The sequence below is a fragment of the Sebastes umbrosus genome, chromosome 19, assembly GCF_015220745.1.
Source record: "Sebastes umbrosus isolate fSebUmb1 chromosome 19, fSebUmb1.pri, whole genome shotgun sequence".
NCBI classification, from domain to species: Eukaryota; Metazoa; Chordata; class Actinopteri; order Perciformes; family Sebastidae; genus Sebastes; species Sebastes umbrosus.
This window is the reverse complement of record NC_051287.1, coordinates 19,592,708-19,612,548: the sequence shown is the minus strand read 5'-3', so window position 1 is coordinate 19,612,548 and position 19,841 is coordinate 19,592,708. Positions and strand designations below refer to the sequence as shown.

The window sequence follows — 19,841 nt, the reverse complement described above, 5'->3', positions numbered from 1 at the left end:
TAAACAATTGCAGAATTTGTAAGAATTAGTTTATAAAATACTACAGTTTGCTGGTCAAATCACAAATGTGCTGGTGGCATATTCATCTCACTAAAACCACCTTGGCTCAGCTCGCCCTCCAGTGGCGAATTGATGCAACCATTTTCAAGGACAGTTGCACAATATGTGACATGTAGTTCCCTCTGTTAAATACTGTAGGCAAGGGCGTAATGATAGGGGAAGGCACAGGGGACATATGCCCCCCACTTTTTCAGATTGCAGTATTGGACCCCTCCACTTTATATATACTATATACTGTATACTATATATAATAATATACTATTAAATATATACTTTATATTAAAAAACAAACAAACAGGAGAAACTGCCTGTTCAAGCTCCCAGTCACCCTTCCAAGTCCCATCCTATGTCAGGTGGCATAGGTGGCTGGTGTGGCTATATTGGATAGCATCATTGAAATCTATGTATGTAGCCTAAGTCTAGCGTTAATCCAGGCAACAATACTATAGATTCAAAATCAAAATTATGACAAAAAGTGGTCATGTTTTGTTCTATCTCGGGTAAGGGTATATGAAAAACTAAAGCCGTTTTGAGGATTTGTGCCTGTACTATAACTGTATCCCCCCCCACCTTTGAAATAAAAATTCAGCCCTTGACTGTATAGGTAAACTTTACATCTAAAGCCATAATCCACATGGCGGTAATGCTGTTCTGTGGGTATCAAAGAAGGCATCCCCAATACCCCAAGAGACAGGGTTTGTCTCATGGCAAGTGGGTGGTACCACCTCAACATGGAACATAATCCAGATCATCAAACTCATTGTATGTGAGCATACTGTATGTATATTCCAGCATGGTAAGAGAGAAGAAGCCTCACCAAGTTTACCATGTTAATCTGTTAAAGTGCTGGACCAAGCCTCAAACATAAGTACTGCAGTGGACGGATATCAGAGGTCAACCATCTTTTTTACCAAATCTGATCAGCTCTCCTCATCAATACAACACATAAAAGAGTTGAGAGCAGCTTTAACATTTGTTTTCTCCAAACCACAGACAAAGGATTTGACATATGGTTAAAAATATCCTTACAATTCCCAACCATACTATCCATTTCAGGACCTTTGATGCAGTAACTTTAGTCATTTTTTTGTCATTTTCAGACAGATGGGCAATGTTTTTGCATGTTTATTTGAATTTCAATATTTTTTTGGTACTTCATCACCAGAGCTTTTGATGGAAAAACAGCAATAAAGAATTCATAATAATTCAAAACATGTAAAAGCAGTGAGATAAAGCGTGTCCCTTGGTCAGTGATGAGTGAGGAATCACAGCATCACCACCTTGTGAAACATGGCCTTGGATGAATAAATACAAAGATATTTAATTTCTAAGTTAAAATCCCAATCCTTTTTTTTTTTTTTTTGTTTACCAACCAACATCAAAGTTTTGTTCTGTGGCCCTTTCCGCATCCACTCTCTCTCTCCCCCCTTTCAAGACTCTATCCACTGTCCTCAATAAAAATGGAAAAATGCCCCCAAAAAATAACTTTAAAAAAAAAAAAAAAAAAAAAAGTTTTCATCTTCTTCCATTGCAGTAAAAGAGTAGAAGGAAGTATGAGGAATATATTAATTTGTTCTGAATTCATTGACAAACAAAATGTGGGCAATACAACCTCTTGAAAAAAGTATTTTTTTATATTTACAATATGTACAAATAAATATATAATAATAACATGAACCAATAAACTCAGAGCATCTCACAAACTTTGCATGAATATTTATATTTTCTTATTAAACATTTGTTACAGCCTGTCTGATGTACTACAAGTGTTTTAGACTAATACTAATTATAAAAAATCAATGTCGCTCTAGATGGAGCCATTTGATCATTCATGTAAATGCAGCATTTACAGCTTTGTTTTGCTGCAGTGCAGTGCCAGATCAGATTATTTTAACTGAATGCACAGAGTCTGATAACGTGCCAGCAGGTCTTCAGTTCAAGCCAGAATATGAGAGCAGTAATTTCACACGGGGTTCATTTTGAGACGGGTCGCTTTGGTCCATCAGGCAGATGTTTGTTTTGTCGCCCTGATGGAGTTTTGTTTGTGTATCCTCTTCAGGTGGAGCTCCAGAAGGTACAAATACTTCTCCTGTAAAGATAAGGAGCAACTTTATTGCAGTATAATTACTTTCTGACTTTGTCCACGCAATGCAAAACACACGTGGACAAAATTTCACAGCACAGAGATACTATTGCATGTCTATTTAATATCATGGAATGCCATTTAGAGGAACTAAATTCAATTTATGAGAACCACAATATTCAGAGTTTTGTCTGTGAATGTAGGCCGGTTTCTTAAATGTGTCAAATGTCAGATTACTTAGGCTTCGACTTGTCTGAGAAGCTCTTCTGTACCTGCAGTATTTTGTTCCACACTCCAAGTGATCCCTGCAGCTGGCACCCACGGGCTTCATGCTGTTCCAACGCCACAGGAGCGACCGTTTGGTCCGCTGGATCAGACCATTCCAGTCTTTAGGTACGGGCAGTGAATCGACCTGTAAAAGGCAAATATAAGAATCCCTTAAGAACTGTGATGACCCTCATGATTTATTGTGATAAAATCAAATTCCATAAAAAAATCAAAAGACATGGACTCTCAGGACACAAACAGTAACAGAAGGGTTGTTAACTTACCTGAATGGCACAGATCAGAGTCACAAGAACTGAGAGAACAACGATTTTTTCCCGAAGAGTCCTCATGCTGTTTGCTTATCACGTTCAAAAGAGAAGCAGTTGTGCGGCGGGGCTGGTGTGTTGTCCCATATGCCACTTGTATTAAAGGCTTTATTTGGGTTGGGGAGGAGTTACCCGTTGACAGACATGAAAGATTAATTCCCCAATTTACTACTTTAATGACTGAGGTTGAGATTTGGCAGAGAAGCTGATCTCAAGTCAGAGCCAACAATGCAAACCTCGTTGATCAGTCGTATTTATCAGTTTTATAATGGCAGTTGAGGTCAAAGTTTATCTGCAGGAAGACAAAGTACACTTTAACCCTGCACTTAAGGACAAGTCCACGTCGGAGGTATCTAACTGAAACTTTAACATCGTGTCATGGACTGTAGAAATGTACCCATTTACTTCACCCCTGCAGTCTCCAATTCATCTGAGCTGCATGGTTTGGACGGTGGGAGGAAACTGAAGGAAATCCATGTGAACACAGGGACAACATGAGGATTCCACATAATGTGACTGCTTACCACTAAGCCACCTCACTGTAGTAGATACATCCTCTTGAAGGAAGGTCGACGGTCCTCAGCTAGTTTGGATCCTGAGAATTTCTGGCCAATGAACGTAAACAAAGTTTACCAAATTTAGATGTGCAAAAATGACGACTGATTTTCCCTCAGACTAGACACTAACTCCTCTTCCATCCGGTAATTATTCAGTTTGAGCTTCTCACTGGACAAAACTGTGGTTATACTGCTGTGAATATCAGTTTGAATGTGATGCTGTAAATAAGCGAACATCCTTAAAGGAAAAGTAAGACACTTTAGGAAATACGCTTATTCGCTTTCTTGCCAAGAGTTAGCTGAGAAGATCGATACCATTCTCATATCTGTCAATTAAAGGGGCTCTATGTAAGAATCAGAAATTGCTTGTCAACAGTGAAACCTGTGGCCGTTAAATCAACGACAGGGGTTGACTCGGGGGTCCGTTTTGATACCCAGAACCATTACCGCATTCTTCACATTGAAAGCAGTCTACAGTCTGATAGAGGAAACCCAGACAGTCGCGGAAGGTCTCATTTTTAGGTTAGGTTACAAGCTGTTCACACAGTTTCAAAGGGGTCCCTTGACATCTGACCTCAAGATATGTGAATGAAAATGGATTCTATTGGTACCCACGAGTCTCCCCTTTACAGACATGCCCAATTTATGATAATCACATGCAGTTTTGGGGCAAGTCATAGTCAAGTCAGCACACTGACACACTGACAGCTGTTGTTGCCTGTTGGGCTTCACTTTGCCATGTTATGATATGAGCATATTTTTTATGTTAAATGCAGTACCTGTGAGGGTTTCTGGATAATATTTGTCATTGTTTTGTGTTGTTAATTGATTTCCAATAATAATTATATACATACATTTGCATAAAGCAAGCATATTTGCCCACTCCCATATTGATAAGAGTATTAAATACTTGACAAATCTCCCTTTAAGGTATATGGACAATCGTGCAAATTATCAAATATATTAAATATTTTAATCGATTTACAGCCCTGGTTTCAACCTCTAAGTTTGTTCTAAGCAGCAAAGGATATGGGTAAGCCATGACGCTGAAGATACTCTTCTATAATGTAGCTAAGTGCTAACATAACTTGAGGAAGCGTTGATTGTGGCTGAAGATGAGCTAAACATTTGGAAATGAACTAAATCTGGGGGTGTGTAGTCAGTAAGAAGCGAGTTTAACAGGCTTCACAGCTCGAGGCTGCATTACTAGCATAACACACCTCTGATACATTACCAACTAATGCCAACGTAATGTAGGCGGCAGGTGTTGGCATGGAAGGAGAATGCATGGAATGAAGAAACACAATGAGTGTATTACTAAATTGGTGGTACGTTTCGGTGTAATTGAGTATCAAATAGAAACTCCCATAAAAAGTGTTAACAAAAATTCATACGTATATAGAAGGTTTGTAGGTGAGGAGTCAACCTTTCAAAATACTGAAGTGAACTGTACAACTATTTGGTCTATTCATAGTGTGTGTGTGTGTGTGTGTGTGTACTAAGTGTAGCTATAATTACTATAGTTTCAACATCTGCAAATAATAAATTAGTCAGACCAACCCAAGAAAATAGTCATGAGGCGATGATACTGGTGACCTTTATACAGACTAGTCAACACATTTTGCAATGTGTGCAGGAGGAAATACAAACACGCCGTCAGAGAGAATGTGAAGCACACCAGATTTATTAAAGTTGTAGCAGATGGCAAGACAATGTGCAAATTGGTAGATATGTGACCTATTGAGAGTAAGTAAACAGTGATTACATATTGATTTTACTATGTAGGAGTAGTAGTGTAAACAATAATCTCTGTTACATATGAAACAAAGACCAAATGAACACAAGACGGCCTGTCAGTAATGCTTGTGAAACAGTGATTATTCAAATAGCAAATTACACATTGTAGTGGCATTTTATGTAGACAGACCACCCCCCCACACACACACACACAAACACACAAAAAAAAACTTTAAATTAAGTTACAATAATCTGATAAAATGTTGTTTAGAAGTGCAGAATTTAACCATAAAAACATGGACAATTCCTAGTAGTTAAATTCTATTTGTCAGCATATTTATCAGTACCCTACCGATTTTAGGATAATATCAGTATACAAATTCAAAATTCACACATTCATGGCAAAGTAGTGGAATATGGGGAAAGAAAATATCGTACTGCGCACCAGACAAAAACGTTCCCTTTATATTACTATTGTTGAAATAATACTATTTGGATGCCATTCCACGTTATACTATTTTCATGTACTGTGGTTTCAAAACGGTATATGGTTTTAAAAGGAAGCCGAGGTCACTCTATATTCGTAAAACATTAAGCCTGCAGTCGTTTTGCACAGCTTGACTTTGTTATTCACTTTGCGTATGTTTTTTTGACAATACAAAAAATTGTGAAATGTAGACGGGAAAGAAAGAAAGGATATTTTCTCTTGCATTAAAACAGCTGTATAAACTTTCTTCTTACTGATGCCTTAACAATCTCACCAGACCATGCGAAAAACGGATTATTGGCCCATTTTTAAGAACACACACTGACAGTATTCCTTCATCACTATTTCAGTTCTGCAGTCATTCATCTTATGGACAAACACACACACACACACACACACACACACATACTCAGAAAAGCAGCAATTTCACACAAAAATATGGGTAACGGTCAATCAACGAGACAGTATATTTTCACTTCAATTGCCGGAGGTTTGAATAGTTCAGAGCTGAGTCTCCAGACAATTCAAATTACATTTGGTAGGAGATCTAATTTACTCAGTTCATGTTGTAAAAAAGATATTTAAGATTTAATTTAAAAAATAGGGATTCCAGCCTCATTACAACGGAGTTGTAAGGAAGACATTAACCCCATCCCTGTAACAAACCTCTTCACTTTGTTTCCTAAAACACTTGGATTATAAAAACTGATTAAAAAGGTGGAATTGTGGATATTAATGGAAAATATTACTTGGGCGGGTTAATGGTGAATATTGCAGCTCCATTGAACCCATGAAATGTGGAATTATACTGCAAATATAGCAACCCTCCTTCTTTTTACATACTGTTTGGTGCTATGACGAGAGCAGGGGCTGTCGCTCAGCTGCAGAGCTCTGAAAAATAAAACCAGACACAAAAATGTTACCTTGAAAAACAAGTCTATTAATTGACATATGTACATAAATATCTAACATATTTAATGTACAATAATACATGTTTTAACATTGGCCACGAACATTATCTCTGAATAATATTAAAAGAAATATTTTAAATGTTTGTTTTCTACACAACCACTTGAGCTGAAATGATCATTTAATTAATTGATTAGTCAATCGTCAGAATATTAATAATGAATTAATAACAATTCTGATAAGCGGTTAATCATTACAGTTCAGTCAAGCAGAAATGACATTGATATTGTCTGGCCCAGTTCCTAAAATGTGAAGATTTTCTGTTTTCCTGTCTTTTATATTATTTTAACGTCAATATCTTTTTGATGTTCAATAGACGAAACACTTAATCCATTAAAGTAAAACATAATCAACAGATTGATCGATAACAGCTCTAATGACCACGCAAACTCATCCATGTCTATCTCTTACACTCACCTCGGGGACCTTGTGTCGACACATCAGGAACATGAAGATTACTCCCACGATGATGCCGAGACCGATCAGCATGAAGGGAATGTTCTCCACGACGTTCTTCATGACGGCGATCTTCTGCAGCTTCGCGGCCGACGCGTCGTCGATGACGACACTCTGAGAAGACGGCAGGAGATTGAGATTAGAGGTTCAGCTAAAAACACTGAGCAAAGAAATCAACCGCCAGAGGTAGATTAGCTATTACAGTAAACATACTTATGTTGTTATTCTGAATGACTAAATGACAAATTGCCGTGTGTGTTTTTGTACCTCATTGAGATAAACCACAGGAAAGACCACCGTCCTGACGTTTCCTGTTTGACTGAAAGACAATTTGAATTATTCACAATGTTTAACTAGCTATGATAATCATGCATTTCGTTATTAGCAATCTGAACATTTACTTATGATTCCAACAACGACATTTCTTGGTATGCTGTTCATATACAGTGTACATTTAGTTTGTCTACATTTACTTTGATAACATGTACATCTGTTAGCTCTGGAAGAGTATATCAAGATTGTTTGTTCCTTCGGATGCCAAGTAGATGAACAACAAGTGAGTCACGACTGTCCAAAAGTCCGCTCATGATGATGATGCTGGCGTAATTACTTAACAGCAACACTTCCCAGACATGGTGACCGTGGGGTTTATGACAAAAGGTGCAGTAACAAGTGATTAATGAAGGCAATGAGCTGATTACCTGAAGGTATCAATTTTCTCGACATTCACGTTGATCTGGAGCCGCTTTGCAGCTTGCAGGATGATTCCTGTTAGCTGCGAAACAGAAGAATTAAACTTGGTTTAAGAGTTAAACTTAACACCATCGAGCTGTGTGCAGATTTAGACTCACACCTGTCACTCCTGATGATGAAAACATTTATGCATAATTATAGCATATTTAGCACCAATACCACATGTTGCCAAGACACTGTATTATGTTCAAGATCTTTATGCTGCAAACATTTTTCCAGTAAATGTACTTTTTGAGTTTAGTTGGCAGAAATGATCTGAGAGCTAAAACACACAATCTGCACGTACTGTGTATACACAAGTGAATTTTGTAACAGAGATCTACAGTGGAGGAAATAAGTATTTGATCCCTTGCCGATTTTGTAAGTTTGCCCACTTACGAAGAAAAGAATGGTCTATAATTTTAATGGTAGGTATATTTTAACAGTGAGAGACAGAATATAAAAAAAAAATCCCAAAAATCACATCATATAAAAGTTATAAATTGATTTGTATTTTATTGTGGGAAATAAGTATTTGATCCCCTAGCAACCAACAAGAATTCTGTCCCCCACAGACCGGTTAGATTAGTCCTCTCGCTTTAAGAAAGTACTCCGAATCTCAACTCGTGACCTGTATAAAAGACACCTGTCCACAATCAGATTCCAACCTCTCCACCATGGGCAAGACCAAAGGGCTGTCTAAGGACGTCAGGGACAAGATTGTAGACCTGCACAAGACTGGAATCGGCCACAAGACCATCAGCAAGCAGCTTTGTGAGAAGTAGACAACTGTTGGTGCCATTATTCGGAAATGGAAGAAACACAAAATGACCATCAATCGCCCTCGGTCTGGGGCTCCACGCAAGATCTCGTCTTGTGGGGTATCGATGATCATGAGAAAGGTGAGGGATCAGCCCAGAACTACACGGGAGGAACTTCTTAATGATCGCAAGACAGCTGGGACCACAATCACCAAGAAAACCACTTGTAACACACTACACCGTAACGGATTAAAATCCTGCAGCGCCCACAATGTCCCCCTGCTCAAGAAGGAACATGTACAGGCCCGTCTGTTTGCCAATGAACACCTGAATGATTCAGAGAAGGCTTGGGAGAAGGTGATGTGGTCAGATGAGACCAAAATCAAGCTCTCTGGCATCAACTCAACTCGCCGTGTTTGGAGGAAGAGAAATGCTGACTGTAACCCCAAGAACACCATCCCCACCGTCAAGCATGGAGGTGGAAACATTATGTTTTGGGGGTGTTTCTCTGCTACGGGGACAGGACGACTTCACCGCATCGAAGGGAGGATGGACGGGGCCATGTACCTTGAAATGTTGGGCGACAACCTCCTTCCCTCAGCCAGGACACTGAAAATGGGACGTGGATGGGTCTTCCAGCACGACAATGACCCAAAACATACGGCCAAGGCAGCAAAGGAGTGGCTCAAGAAGAAGCACATTAAGGTCATGGAGTGACCTAGCCAGTCTCCGGACCTTAATTCCATATCAAATCTGTGGAGGGAGCTGAAGCTTCGAGTTGCCAAGCGACAGCCTCGAAACCTTAAGGATTTGGAGATGATCTGCAAAAAGGAGTCGACCAAAATCCCCCCTGAGATGTGCGCAAACCTGGTGACCAACTACAAGAAACGTCTGACCTCTGTGCTTGCCAACAACGTTTCTCCACCAAGTACTGAGTCATGTTTTGCTAGGGGATCAAATACTTATTTCCCACAATAAAATACAAATCAATTTATAACTTTTATATGATGTGATTTTCTGGATTTTTTTTTATATTCTGTCTCTCACTGTTAAAATAAACCTACCATTAAAATTATAGACCGTTCTTTTCTTTGTAAGTGGGCAAATTTACAAAATCGGCAAGGGATCAAATACTTATTTCCTCCACTGTATCTGCATAGATCTTTATTGCAGGTGGCCCAAATGAAAATCACAGCCCCGACGCTGGCAGCGGAGGTGGTTTGCTCTACCCATGAAGTTGTAAAAGTCACAGCAACCCAGTATTTATGACAGAAGTTGCAGGACTTTGACCAAACTCGGTAATCCCATGCAGCGGCAGAGTGAAGTTTACAGTTTAAGAAGGAGGATAAACAGTCAAAACAGTAGCTTGATCATTGGGTTCAAAGACTGAGTTCACTTTATGGTGCCATCACCTTACACGTTGGGGTTAAGGAAGTGTACGTGACATTAGTATAAAACCAAAGTGTTTGTCACGGTTGCATTCTGGGTCGGGCAAATCGACTAAATGCTCTTGTGAACATATTTTTTACAATAACCTATTTCACCGTCTTTGATGCATTTGTGCATCACACTCCATTTTTCATTTTACTTTTCTAAGAATAAGCTTCAATTTATTAGATAATATATTCCAAATTGTATCAATGATGCAGACCTTACACTGCAACAAGAACAAAAGAGTTCAATAAAGTCTTCATGCAAAGCAAACTGCAAATAACAATCTGAAGAAAGACTCAAACAGAACTCCGTCTTATAATTAGACCTTAACTTATTTATTTTAATTTATTCATGTCTTAGCTGTTCGTCTTTATAGTCTGCTTTTCTCGCAGGAGTCCAATTGGTGTCGTATTGAAGAGCAGAAAAAATAATTTCCTTGTTTTCATCCTGGAGTGTATCTGTTAGATATTGTTGTCAGCAATATCTCTTATGGAATTTAATGTTTTGAATGTAATTGGGTGCTGCAAAATACCACAAAACACTATATAGATGTATCACAGGATATGGCTCTGTATTTCTTTCACAAATTTACTACATTATGGTAGTTTATATAGTTGCTCTTCAAATAGTAACCACGTACTCACAGGATTAAAATTGCCCTAATTCTACATATACGGGTGAACAGATGTCCGGCTCCACATTGTGCTCCTAGAAAAGTGTTTTTTTTTTTCTTCTTTATTATGGCTCTACCACTCCAGGCTCAACCAAGTTATTATAATATAACACATGATAAGAGCTGTCAGAGCTTATCTTTGGTGTCACCTCCGTTCCATGTAACTCTGCATTAATCTTTAACCACTGTTTACCACTGCTTCGTGGGTAACCACTGGCTAGCAGTCACAAAGCTGAGACAGTTCACCATCTAGTGGTAAACATGAATTTTATACCATAACAGATTTTTCTGCATGTAAAAAAGGAATCATATGAACAACGTGAGGGTATAAAGTAAAGAAAAGCTTAAAACGTGTACACAAACTACATCTTTAAAATACCCCTCCGCTTAAAAATGTGTTTTCAAAATTTCAAAATGAAGAGGGAACGTTTGAAAGTGTGAAGCAGAATATTCTATATGTCTTGAAAGGGAGGGGATCTTGCAGAATTAAAGTTGAAATTCCTACCGGATTGAGATCAATCGCAGTCTGATGCTGCTCCTTGTTAGGATTCATGCCAAATACATCCTGAACAAATTTCTCATCCGACTGGTAGAAGTGTGGCGGAGACATTATGATGGGAGCTCCTTAAACACACAAAAGATTCAGTTAGAATAACATTAATGAAACATAACATAACATTATGAAAGATACTCAACAGAGCGGATTCAGAAACCAACAACAGTTCAGGATGAAACAGTTTTCTGAAGAACATTTCCATAACGTGACACAATGAAAACATTCTTCTGGCTTTACATACAGACCAGCTGCTTTGATGCGCTTCCTACCTTGTTTGCATGGGCTGACATTCAGCAAGCCAGTGCCGAGGCAATTTTCAGCGGGGACACAGAAGCCTGCATTGGCTGGGTTCACGGTCTTATTGGCAAACACCGCGCTAGGGGGGCTGAAGCGATACCCGGGGATCCCCTTCACTGTCACATCCTCCTCATACAGAGCGTATATAGACCTTGGAAACAGAGTCTGGTTAATCTTTGCATGCACAAATAAATTCTGTAAAGCTGAAACTGCAACAAAGGAGGGCAGTTTGAGCTAATTTTGTACATGAGCTATGTGATAAGCTGATTTACGGAAAACCTGCACAGCACAAGCAGGTTTTACCAAAGTGTTTAAAACAGGGCTGCCCAAACTTTTTCCCCTGGAGGGCCAAAACTGGAATGCAATGGTGGACCACAGGTCAAAAGTAATCACCTATTGTATTGCATTGTTAAGATGCAAAATGGTACTAGGATCCCAAATTCCCATAATTGAATATTATTTTAGCTTTTACATAGTTAACCCATTAAAACCCACCTGCTGAATACATGCTCATTTCCAGTCATACCCAATTTATGCATTTCCAAGACGGTTTAGGGACCCCAGTATGCAGAAATATTCAAATACATAATTTTTTAGAATAGGTGAAAATAACACATTTATACTGCATTCAAAAAACTGCATGTTTTTGCCCCAAACTGCATGGGATTATCATAAAGTGGGCCTGTCTGTTAAAGGGAGACTCGTGGGTACACACAGAACCCATTTTCAGTCTGAATATCTTGAGGTCAGAGGTCAAGGGACCCCTTTGAAAATGGCCATTCCATGACATGGTTGGTGCCAATGAATTCCTTAGGTTTTCTAGTTTCATATGATACCAGTAACTTCACTCTAACTCTAAAACTGCCTGCTAAATCCTCCGAAAGACGGGCCTTTTAATTAAAAAAAATAAAAAAATCGCTAACATCTGGCCGGCCAAAATCGAACCTGAGGGCAGGCCAACTTTGGCCCGCGGGCCCCACTTTGGGCAGCCCTGATTTAAAAGGTTGTGCTGGTCTAACATGTTACTGCCTCATAAACCTTGGCTGTCTGTCTGTCGGTTAGTTGACCTGCATGTGCTGCACTCTCAGTTCTGGTGTATGAACAGTCAAAGAGAGCTGATATTAGTTGTATTAAGCAGCCCTAAAGGCAGAGGGAAAGGCGTAGGAAGACATTCCTAGGATGACTGAAGGGAGAGCTATTTCACATGAGCCAAGTCAAGCCAGGCAGGTAAGACCAGAAAAAGAATGACTCAGCAAAAGAGGAAGCGGAAAACCAAACTTAATTAAAATCAATTTCATATCGCCTAAAGTTGAAAAGGTCAGCTGTGCTCAATAGGCAACCAAACATAATTAATGACAAATTCATTGTAGTGCCCAAAAGTGTTTTTCAAACTTCCCACTCAAGCTAAATTCAAACCTTTGACATTTTTGGAGAAAATAAAAACATATCCCACATTAGCTTAAAAAGGATTTTCAAGCTACTAAAGAAAAGAAAGAAAGAAAATCCAAATAAGCTCATCTGACTCAAAATGTTGTGCCTTTAAAAAGAATTGAAACTACTGCAGCCTATATAAGAACATCGCCTAGAGCTTCATCTGAATGTACAGTATACACTATACGCTGTATATATGAATATATATAATGATTTGATGCACGCCCATTTGCATTTGCGGAACATATTTAGTCTTCTAGCAGCATGGTCTTTCACCGTCTGTCAGTTTGCTCACCTGCACAGGTCAGAGGAGAATATGTAGATCGTCTCATTCTTGTTGATGACAGGATGGAAAGATGCTCCATTGGTTCCATTGATCATATTGCACACATCGGATGTCCACCAATTCAGCTTGCTGCATGCAAACACAAAAAAGAATATTTTGGTAATGTTTTTTATCAGTCGGTCATTTATGTTTTTAAAAACCCAGGATATTTAGGCATTTAGAATGGCCAGCGCCTAACCAGTTCACTGGTGTTCCTCTGTCAGGTTGATTGATGGACTGCTAATTTGTTAGGCAAAAATTGTGTTTTTTAAAATGTTTTAAATAGTGTAGGCTTACAGTAGATCAAGACTGAATATGTTCTTTTCTTTCTTTTTTGTTTTTGAGGAATGGTTTGACATTTTGGTCTTTGTGTTAAACTAAGCTAACCGTCTCCTGGCTGTAGCTTTGAACTTAACTGACACATAAGAGTGTGGCGTTGATCGAGAGAACTACTACTACAGCGCTACCTGACACAACAGAGGAGTCTGAAACAATTTAAAAGATATACTAAGATGAAAGGAAATCTCGAAGTGCAACAGAGAGGATTAAAATTGGTGTGGCTTTTTGACGTGAGTATCTCTGATGAAAGACATATAGTAATGGCAGGAAATAAAACCTTAAGGCTATCAAACAGGGGGAAACGAGCCTTGATCATACGCCTGTCTGGTACTGATACAATCGCTTGTGTAATCCAACTCTCATCCATTTAAACTGCATGTAATCAATGATTCTCACTGATGGGATTTACAGAGTGAGAGATAATTCTCAATCATTCATTCATTGTCATTTGATTTGCTGATGGAGACAATTACCTATCACCGTTCCATGTATCCACTCTGGCATAGTCGTTGTAGTCTTGCTGGCCAGTGAAGAAGACATATTCACCATCGTTGGAAGCATTGCTCTGTAAGAAAAAAAATAATGTACGAATATTTCAACAAACAACTCTCACACAAGAAACTCTTGATTTCCTATGATTCTAATAACATTTCTGTGCAATTATCTGATATATTTTATACGTTTTTATGAATAAACACTACAAAGTGTACAATAACGTTTTCATATGCTTAAATGAGACCTTATAGAAGAGTCCGAAAACATCATCCAAGTCGGGTTTTAGAAGTTTGAGGGCTTTGAGCAAGGTGTCTTCATATCCCCACAGCAGCTCTCCCACTGTACGGGTGGTGAACAGGCCTTCGTCGGCATCCTTCATGTAGGAGGAGATCAGATTGGCCATAAAAGGCGAGTCCTTGAATTGTTCCATCGCCGTCTACCAGGAGAAAAAAGGGAAGACAACCTGTTGTGTAAAGCGCTAAATTGCATAAGTTCCATAAAGACGACTACGTAATGGAATGAATCATTTACTTATATAACATTTAAAATAAAAAACTTTATGAGAGTTAACATTACAGTAGCTCCACTGAACATATTACCAATCTCAGTGCTGCAATACATCATTTACTGCTATGTTTGTGTAACAGAGAAAGGAAATCACATCTAATAAAGCAGAAAATAAATATTAACGCTGGAGAGAACAGAATAAGATTATTAGATTAAAAACAACTAGATATGTACTAAACTGTAAAGTATATGATTGAACTATTTAATTTCTGTGTCACATAAAGTTGAATAATTAACAGTAGAAACTGGAAAAAAATAGCAAAACAAAAACAAAAAAAGCCAAAATCATCTCAGAATTTTTTGGGGAATGTAGTCAGTGATTTATTGCATATTATGTAATAAATAGTTACTATGGAGGACCACAAGAGTCACGGATATAGTAATAAAGCATTTAATTGATTAATAACTAATTGTACAATAAAAATAGGCATTAATAAATTTGTTTATTTTATTACATTTATTATTTATGTATTAATCTATAAATAAATGGACTAAATTAAAAATTTGACATTTTTATGGGCAATAAAAAGAAGAACTTACAACTGAAATATTAATCCATCTATAAATAGTTCAAATTAAAAAGGGATTTACAAAAAACACCATAAAACAGTACATCATTTAAAAATACATCCATTAATTAATAAATAATTAACGGAATTTAAATTAGTTTATAAAGAGAAATAAATAAATAACTGGATTCACAAATTGAATTAAGGAAATTTTTTAATCAGGCAATTAAAAGGGCATCTTCTTTTTCCGTTTGCATTAACATTTCCCTGCTGCTTTTACTGAACCTATTAGCTATTGGATTTGCTAAATTATTTAGCTTCTCCATTTAGCCTTACTAAATGGAGAATACTTTGGGCCTTGCTGTGGTAAACGAAATTAACCACACGACTCCATAGAGAAGTACTTCTAATGTGTTTCAAAGGTAATGGTGCTCCTTGTAGTTACATGGAAGACATATTAATCCATTAATATTTGATATCTTGCCTCAAAAATATTACGAAATACTAAAAACTCATAAAATATTAATAAACACGATTTCCTTTTTGCTGCCCAAAAACATACATAAATAAAACTAGAAAATAACACTAATGTGTTATCAGACAACACTAGTAGTTCCTGGATCTCTTTGGCTCACCATTGCAGGGATGTTGACTGTCCTGATGAGGTCACTCTCTGGACCTCGGGACATGTTAGGCTGGAATATGTAGGTCTTGGTGTTGACAGCTGCTACTTTAGTGCCATTATCGTGGAAGTCCACTTGCTCCATGGGCCGGTACTCTCTGTGTAGGAAAATAATATAACAATTGGGTTAATGTTCACAGACGTTAACTGTTGATAGTTCCTTGTTAAAGTGCTGCAGCCAAATATTTTAAGAGAAAATAACCTTAAATACAAATTTTTACAGATGAAGTTATGTCACTGTCTTTCTAGATACGGTCTCTCCCTGAGTCCCAAGCACAATATTAAACAAAACATTACATTAGCAACATACGATACATACAATTAGGATGGTAATATGTTCCCATCATGAACAGCCTTTTAAACTTTACATGGCCAAGAATCGCACATTTACTATATATATAGTACCTGCACCCCAGATTGCATTGAAAATTATATATTTGGCTTAAATGTAGCATAATACAGGAAGAAGAGGTTTCTTTTAAAGTCGTTTTCTTTCCTGACTCAATTTCACGTGACTGTCAAAAAGAGGAAAAGGGATCTTTGCGGTTGTTGCGCAGTAGAGGCCACTACTGTGATGACATTTAACTCTTCTCCACAGAAGGTGAATATCAGTGTCAAAAAAATATAAGCAAACCATCTCAAGTGTGTGGTAAGATATCTACCAAACCCGGGCTTATATTCAACATATTACAAGTATGTAAATGGAAAAAGGTAATAGATTGGCGAATAAAACTGTTGCTACCATTATATCAAAGAGCTGCCCTTTGGCACAGTAAACTGCTTTTTGGGAGAAAGGAAGGAAGGGAAAATACAAATATCTCGTGATGCAATTCTTGTTTCTCAGCTAAACAAATTTGCAGCTCTACAAAGCTACTGTGTCTGTCCGTGCCGATAGGCAAACAAGCTGCCTCAAGCCATCTGCGACATCTGCACTTCTGTTTTATTGAATAGATGACTGGAGAATTAAGAGTGAAGTCTCCTTTTTCTTTTCTCACCTGTATGTATATGGTCCGATCTCAATAACGGCAGGCCTATCCCCATCCAGCACCTCCAGGGGATTGGTCAGGTTAAAGAAGTAAAACTGCATGTAAACAGGGGCCGGTGGATTCTCCCAGGCCTCAAATGCCTCTGTGCCATTCTTCAATACTACTTCCTACGGGGGGACAAAGAGCAAAGGGGTTACTTGTAAAATGTGCAACTTCAGACGCTGACTAAGCTGTCCTCACATCATATGACAAAAAGCCGCTGCAACTGGTGAAACCACCTTTGGGATTAGCAGTCATGATATGCTATTTCATTCACATTAAAGAAGGCCAAAGAGGAAAGCGAGAATAGACTAAAATAACACTAAAAGTAGGGCTGCGTATTGGCAAGAATCTGGCGATACGATACGTATCATGATACAGGGCTTACGATTCAATATATTGTGATATATTGCGTTACTGTAGGCAAGTCGATATATTGGGATTTTTTTCAAATCTAATTTAACATAATATATGCCAGTAGCTTCACTCTAGCTTTAAACTGAGCCCGCTGCTACAGCCTCAGAAAGTATAACGTCCGGGTCAGCTGGCTGGCCTGCACATTTTTAAGAAGTTAATTAAAAATCGATACCGCAAATCGATACAGTATCGCAAATCATAATATCGCGATACACATGTGTATCGATATTTTCCTACACCCTTAGGTAAAACTATGCCAGATATTATTATATCGTCATAGATTTGAATATGTAAAACAACATAAATAATGTATAATAATCATGCGAATGCTTAAGAGTGACATACTGTGCAAAAAATCATCAGATATTTCATATTAAGGTTCAAACTCATTAATTTCATTTAATTTCAAAATGTATTTCGAACATGTAGAATACAAAAAAAATAAAATAAATAATAAAGAAAAAGAATGATCATACCAACAAGTGGACAATCAGAAACAAGTAGTATTTACATACAATGAAAAGCATAAGAAAAATAAATTCTCAACACTTGATGCCTTGATTTACATATTCGAAGAGGAGTGAGAAGAAGTATAAACTTATTTAATCCAACCCTTTCTCCATAAGTCAATTATTAATTATTAACCAGCTACCTTATTGAGCCATACATATACTCTAATTAAATTTACCTAAATTTGTCTAACTATAATTATTATTATTTATAATTATTCTAACTGTAATTATTACCTTTAATCTGTGTCATACAGAAATATAAATTAATGACTGATATAATTATCCTTATCAAAATATAAATTTGTTATCAATCCAGACTACCAATTCATTACTTATAATATAACTTAATCACAATACCAATTCATTACTTACATATTTATATTAATCATATTGACTATTTGTTATCTTTTCTTATATGTGCATATTATTATTTATAAAATACAATTTATAATATACAATATGCACATGCAATACAACCCGAAATATATACATACACATACATATATATATATATATATATATATATATACATATATATAAATAAAAACATATATATACATACACACATATATATATATGTGTATATATATATATATATATATATATATACATATACATATATACACATATATATGTATACACATATATGTATACACACACATATATATATATACACATATATATACATATATAATATATATAATAATAATATATAATATATACATATATACATATGTATATATATACATATGTATATGTATATATATATATATATATATATACACATATATATACACCGCACATTGCACTACATGCATAACCTGACATAATATAACCCCATAACATATACAGATATTATTATATTGTCATAGATTTGATTATGTAAAACAAAATAAAGAATGTATAATAATCATGCGGATGCTTAAGAGTGACATACTGAACAAAAAATCATCAGATATTTAATTTTAAAGTTTAAAGTGACGCAATAACACACCCCATGACCCCACCCAGAACAGCTAAGGACAACTATCCAGCTCATTAAACTGTCTAAACAGATGTCTGTTGACAGAAGCATAGTGAGTATATAGACATTACATTTCTAGATGTAAGTCATAATAACATATTGAACTTTATAACCAGCTAAACAGATAGTTCTGAAGCTGTCCAGCTGACAGTTTCATGATGAATCTCGATGACGAAATCGAAACTCAGCAGACTGTTGTTATTGGATGTTTTGTCAAATCACGCTAGCTAACAATAACTGTCACCAAAATGATTACTAAGTTTAGTTATTGATTATCTAGCCAGTCATAAAAACGTTATTAGAATAAGATGTTTACCTTTTCAACCATCGACTGAAGGAAATGTGGAAACACGTTAGACAAGACCAAAGCGATGCCAGAGATCAACAACAGAAGAGAAAACACTCCGCTGGTGTAAATGCAGCATGATTTCTGTTGCATGGTGACACAGCAGACTGATTATTATCTCCGTGGACAGTAGCTCCCACTGTGACTCTAGCTACTGTCTGTCTGTGACTGACATCAGCTACTGTCTGTCTGTCTGTGGGAGCTGGTTTTGTTTTGGTGGCCCAGGAACTTTCTCGGTGAAGCGAAGACACACTTCCGGAATGAAATAACTCATGTCTTACCACTTCCGCTTTCTTCGACAGTCGACTTCCTTCCCGGAGCAAGCAGCCGTGACAAATACACTCTAGTGATTTAGAAAAGCCCATTTAATGCAAAGTAGTAATATATAATGCTGAAATGTGACATTGCTTCCAACAATTAGTAAATGGTAGATGAAATACTGTGTTTCCACATTAGCTGGTTGTTGAAGGCCAAATGTAGGGAAAATATCTCTCTTGTAGCTAAAGACTCTTTGTTTCTTAATCGCATGATCATGACATCATTCATTAAACCTCAGTCTTTTCTGGACCATTTTGTTTAAAACACAGGTCATTATAAATTAATGAATAAATAAATAGATAAATAAATAAATAAATACATTTAATAAAATTTAATAAAATTAAACTAAACTAAACTAAACTAAATTGAATTAAATTAAAATAAAATAAGCTAACCATCTCCTGGCTGTTTGTATTTAACTGACAGAGGGTGCAGCTTTGATCTTTTCATCCAAAT

The 19,841-nt window shown here is 37.0% G+C and overlaps 2 protein-coding genes across 2 annotated transcripts; both read right to left on the bottom strand.

Moving 5' to 3' along the window:
* Nucleotides 1-1,667: 1,667 nt before the first annotated feature.
* Nucleotides 1,668-3,616, bottom strand: LOC119477834 (liver-expressed antimicrobial peptide 2). Its single transcript, XM_037751987.1, has 3 exons — nt 2,695-3,616; nt 2,416-2,555; nt 1,668-2,149 (listed from the first exon to the last, which is right to left on the bottom strand). Exons 1-3 carry the CDS (start codon nt 2,758-2,760, stop codon nt 2,116-2,118), a joined length of 240 nt encoding a protein of 79 aa, XP_037607915.1. The 5' UTR covers nt 2,761-3,616; the 3' UTR covers nt 1,668-2,115.
* Nucleotides 3,617-4,949: 1,333 nt separating this feature from the next.
* Nucleotides 4,950-19,301, bottom strand: scarb2c (scavenger receptor class B, member 2c). Its single transcript, XM_037751981.1, has 12 exons — nt 19,038-19,301; nt 16,739-16,896; nt 15,697-15,841; nt 14,230-14,421; nt 13,964-14,055; nt 13,122-13,241; nt 11,368-11,546; nt 11,048-11,166; nt 7,644-7,717; nt 7,210-7,261; nt 6,904-7,056; nt 4,950-6,408 (listed from the first exon to the last, which is right to left on the bottom strand). Exons 1-12 carry the CDS (start codon nt 19,158-19,160, stop codon nt 6,370-6,372), a joined length of 1,446 nt encoding a protein of 481 aa, XP_037607909.1. The 5' UTR covers nt 19,161-19,301; the 3' UTR covers nt 4,950-6,369.
* Between the last annotated feature and the right edge of the window lie 540 nt (nt 19,302-19,841).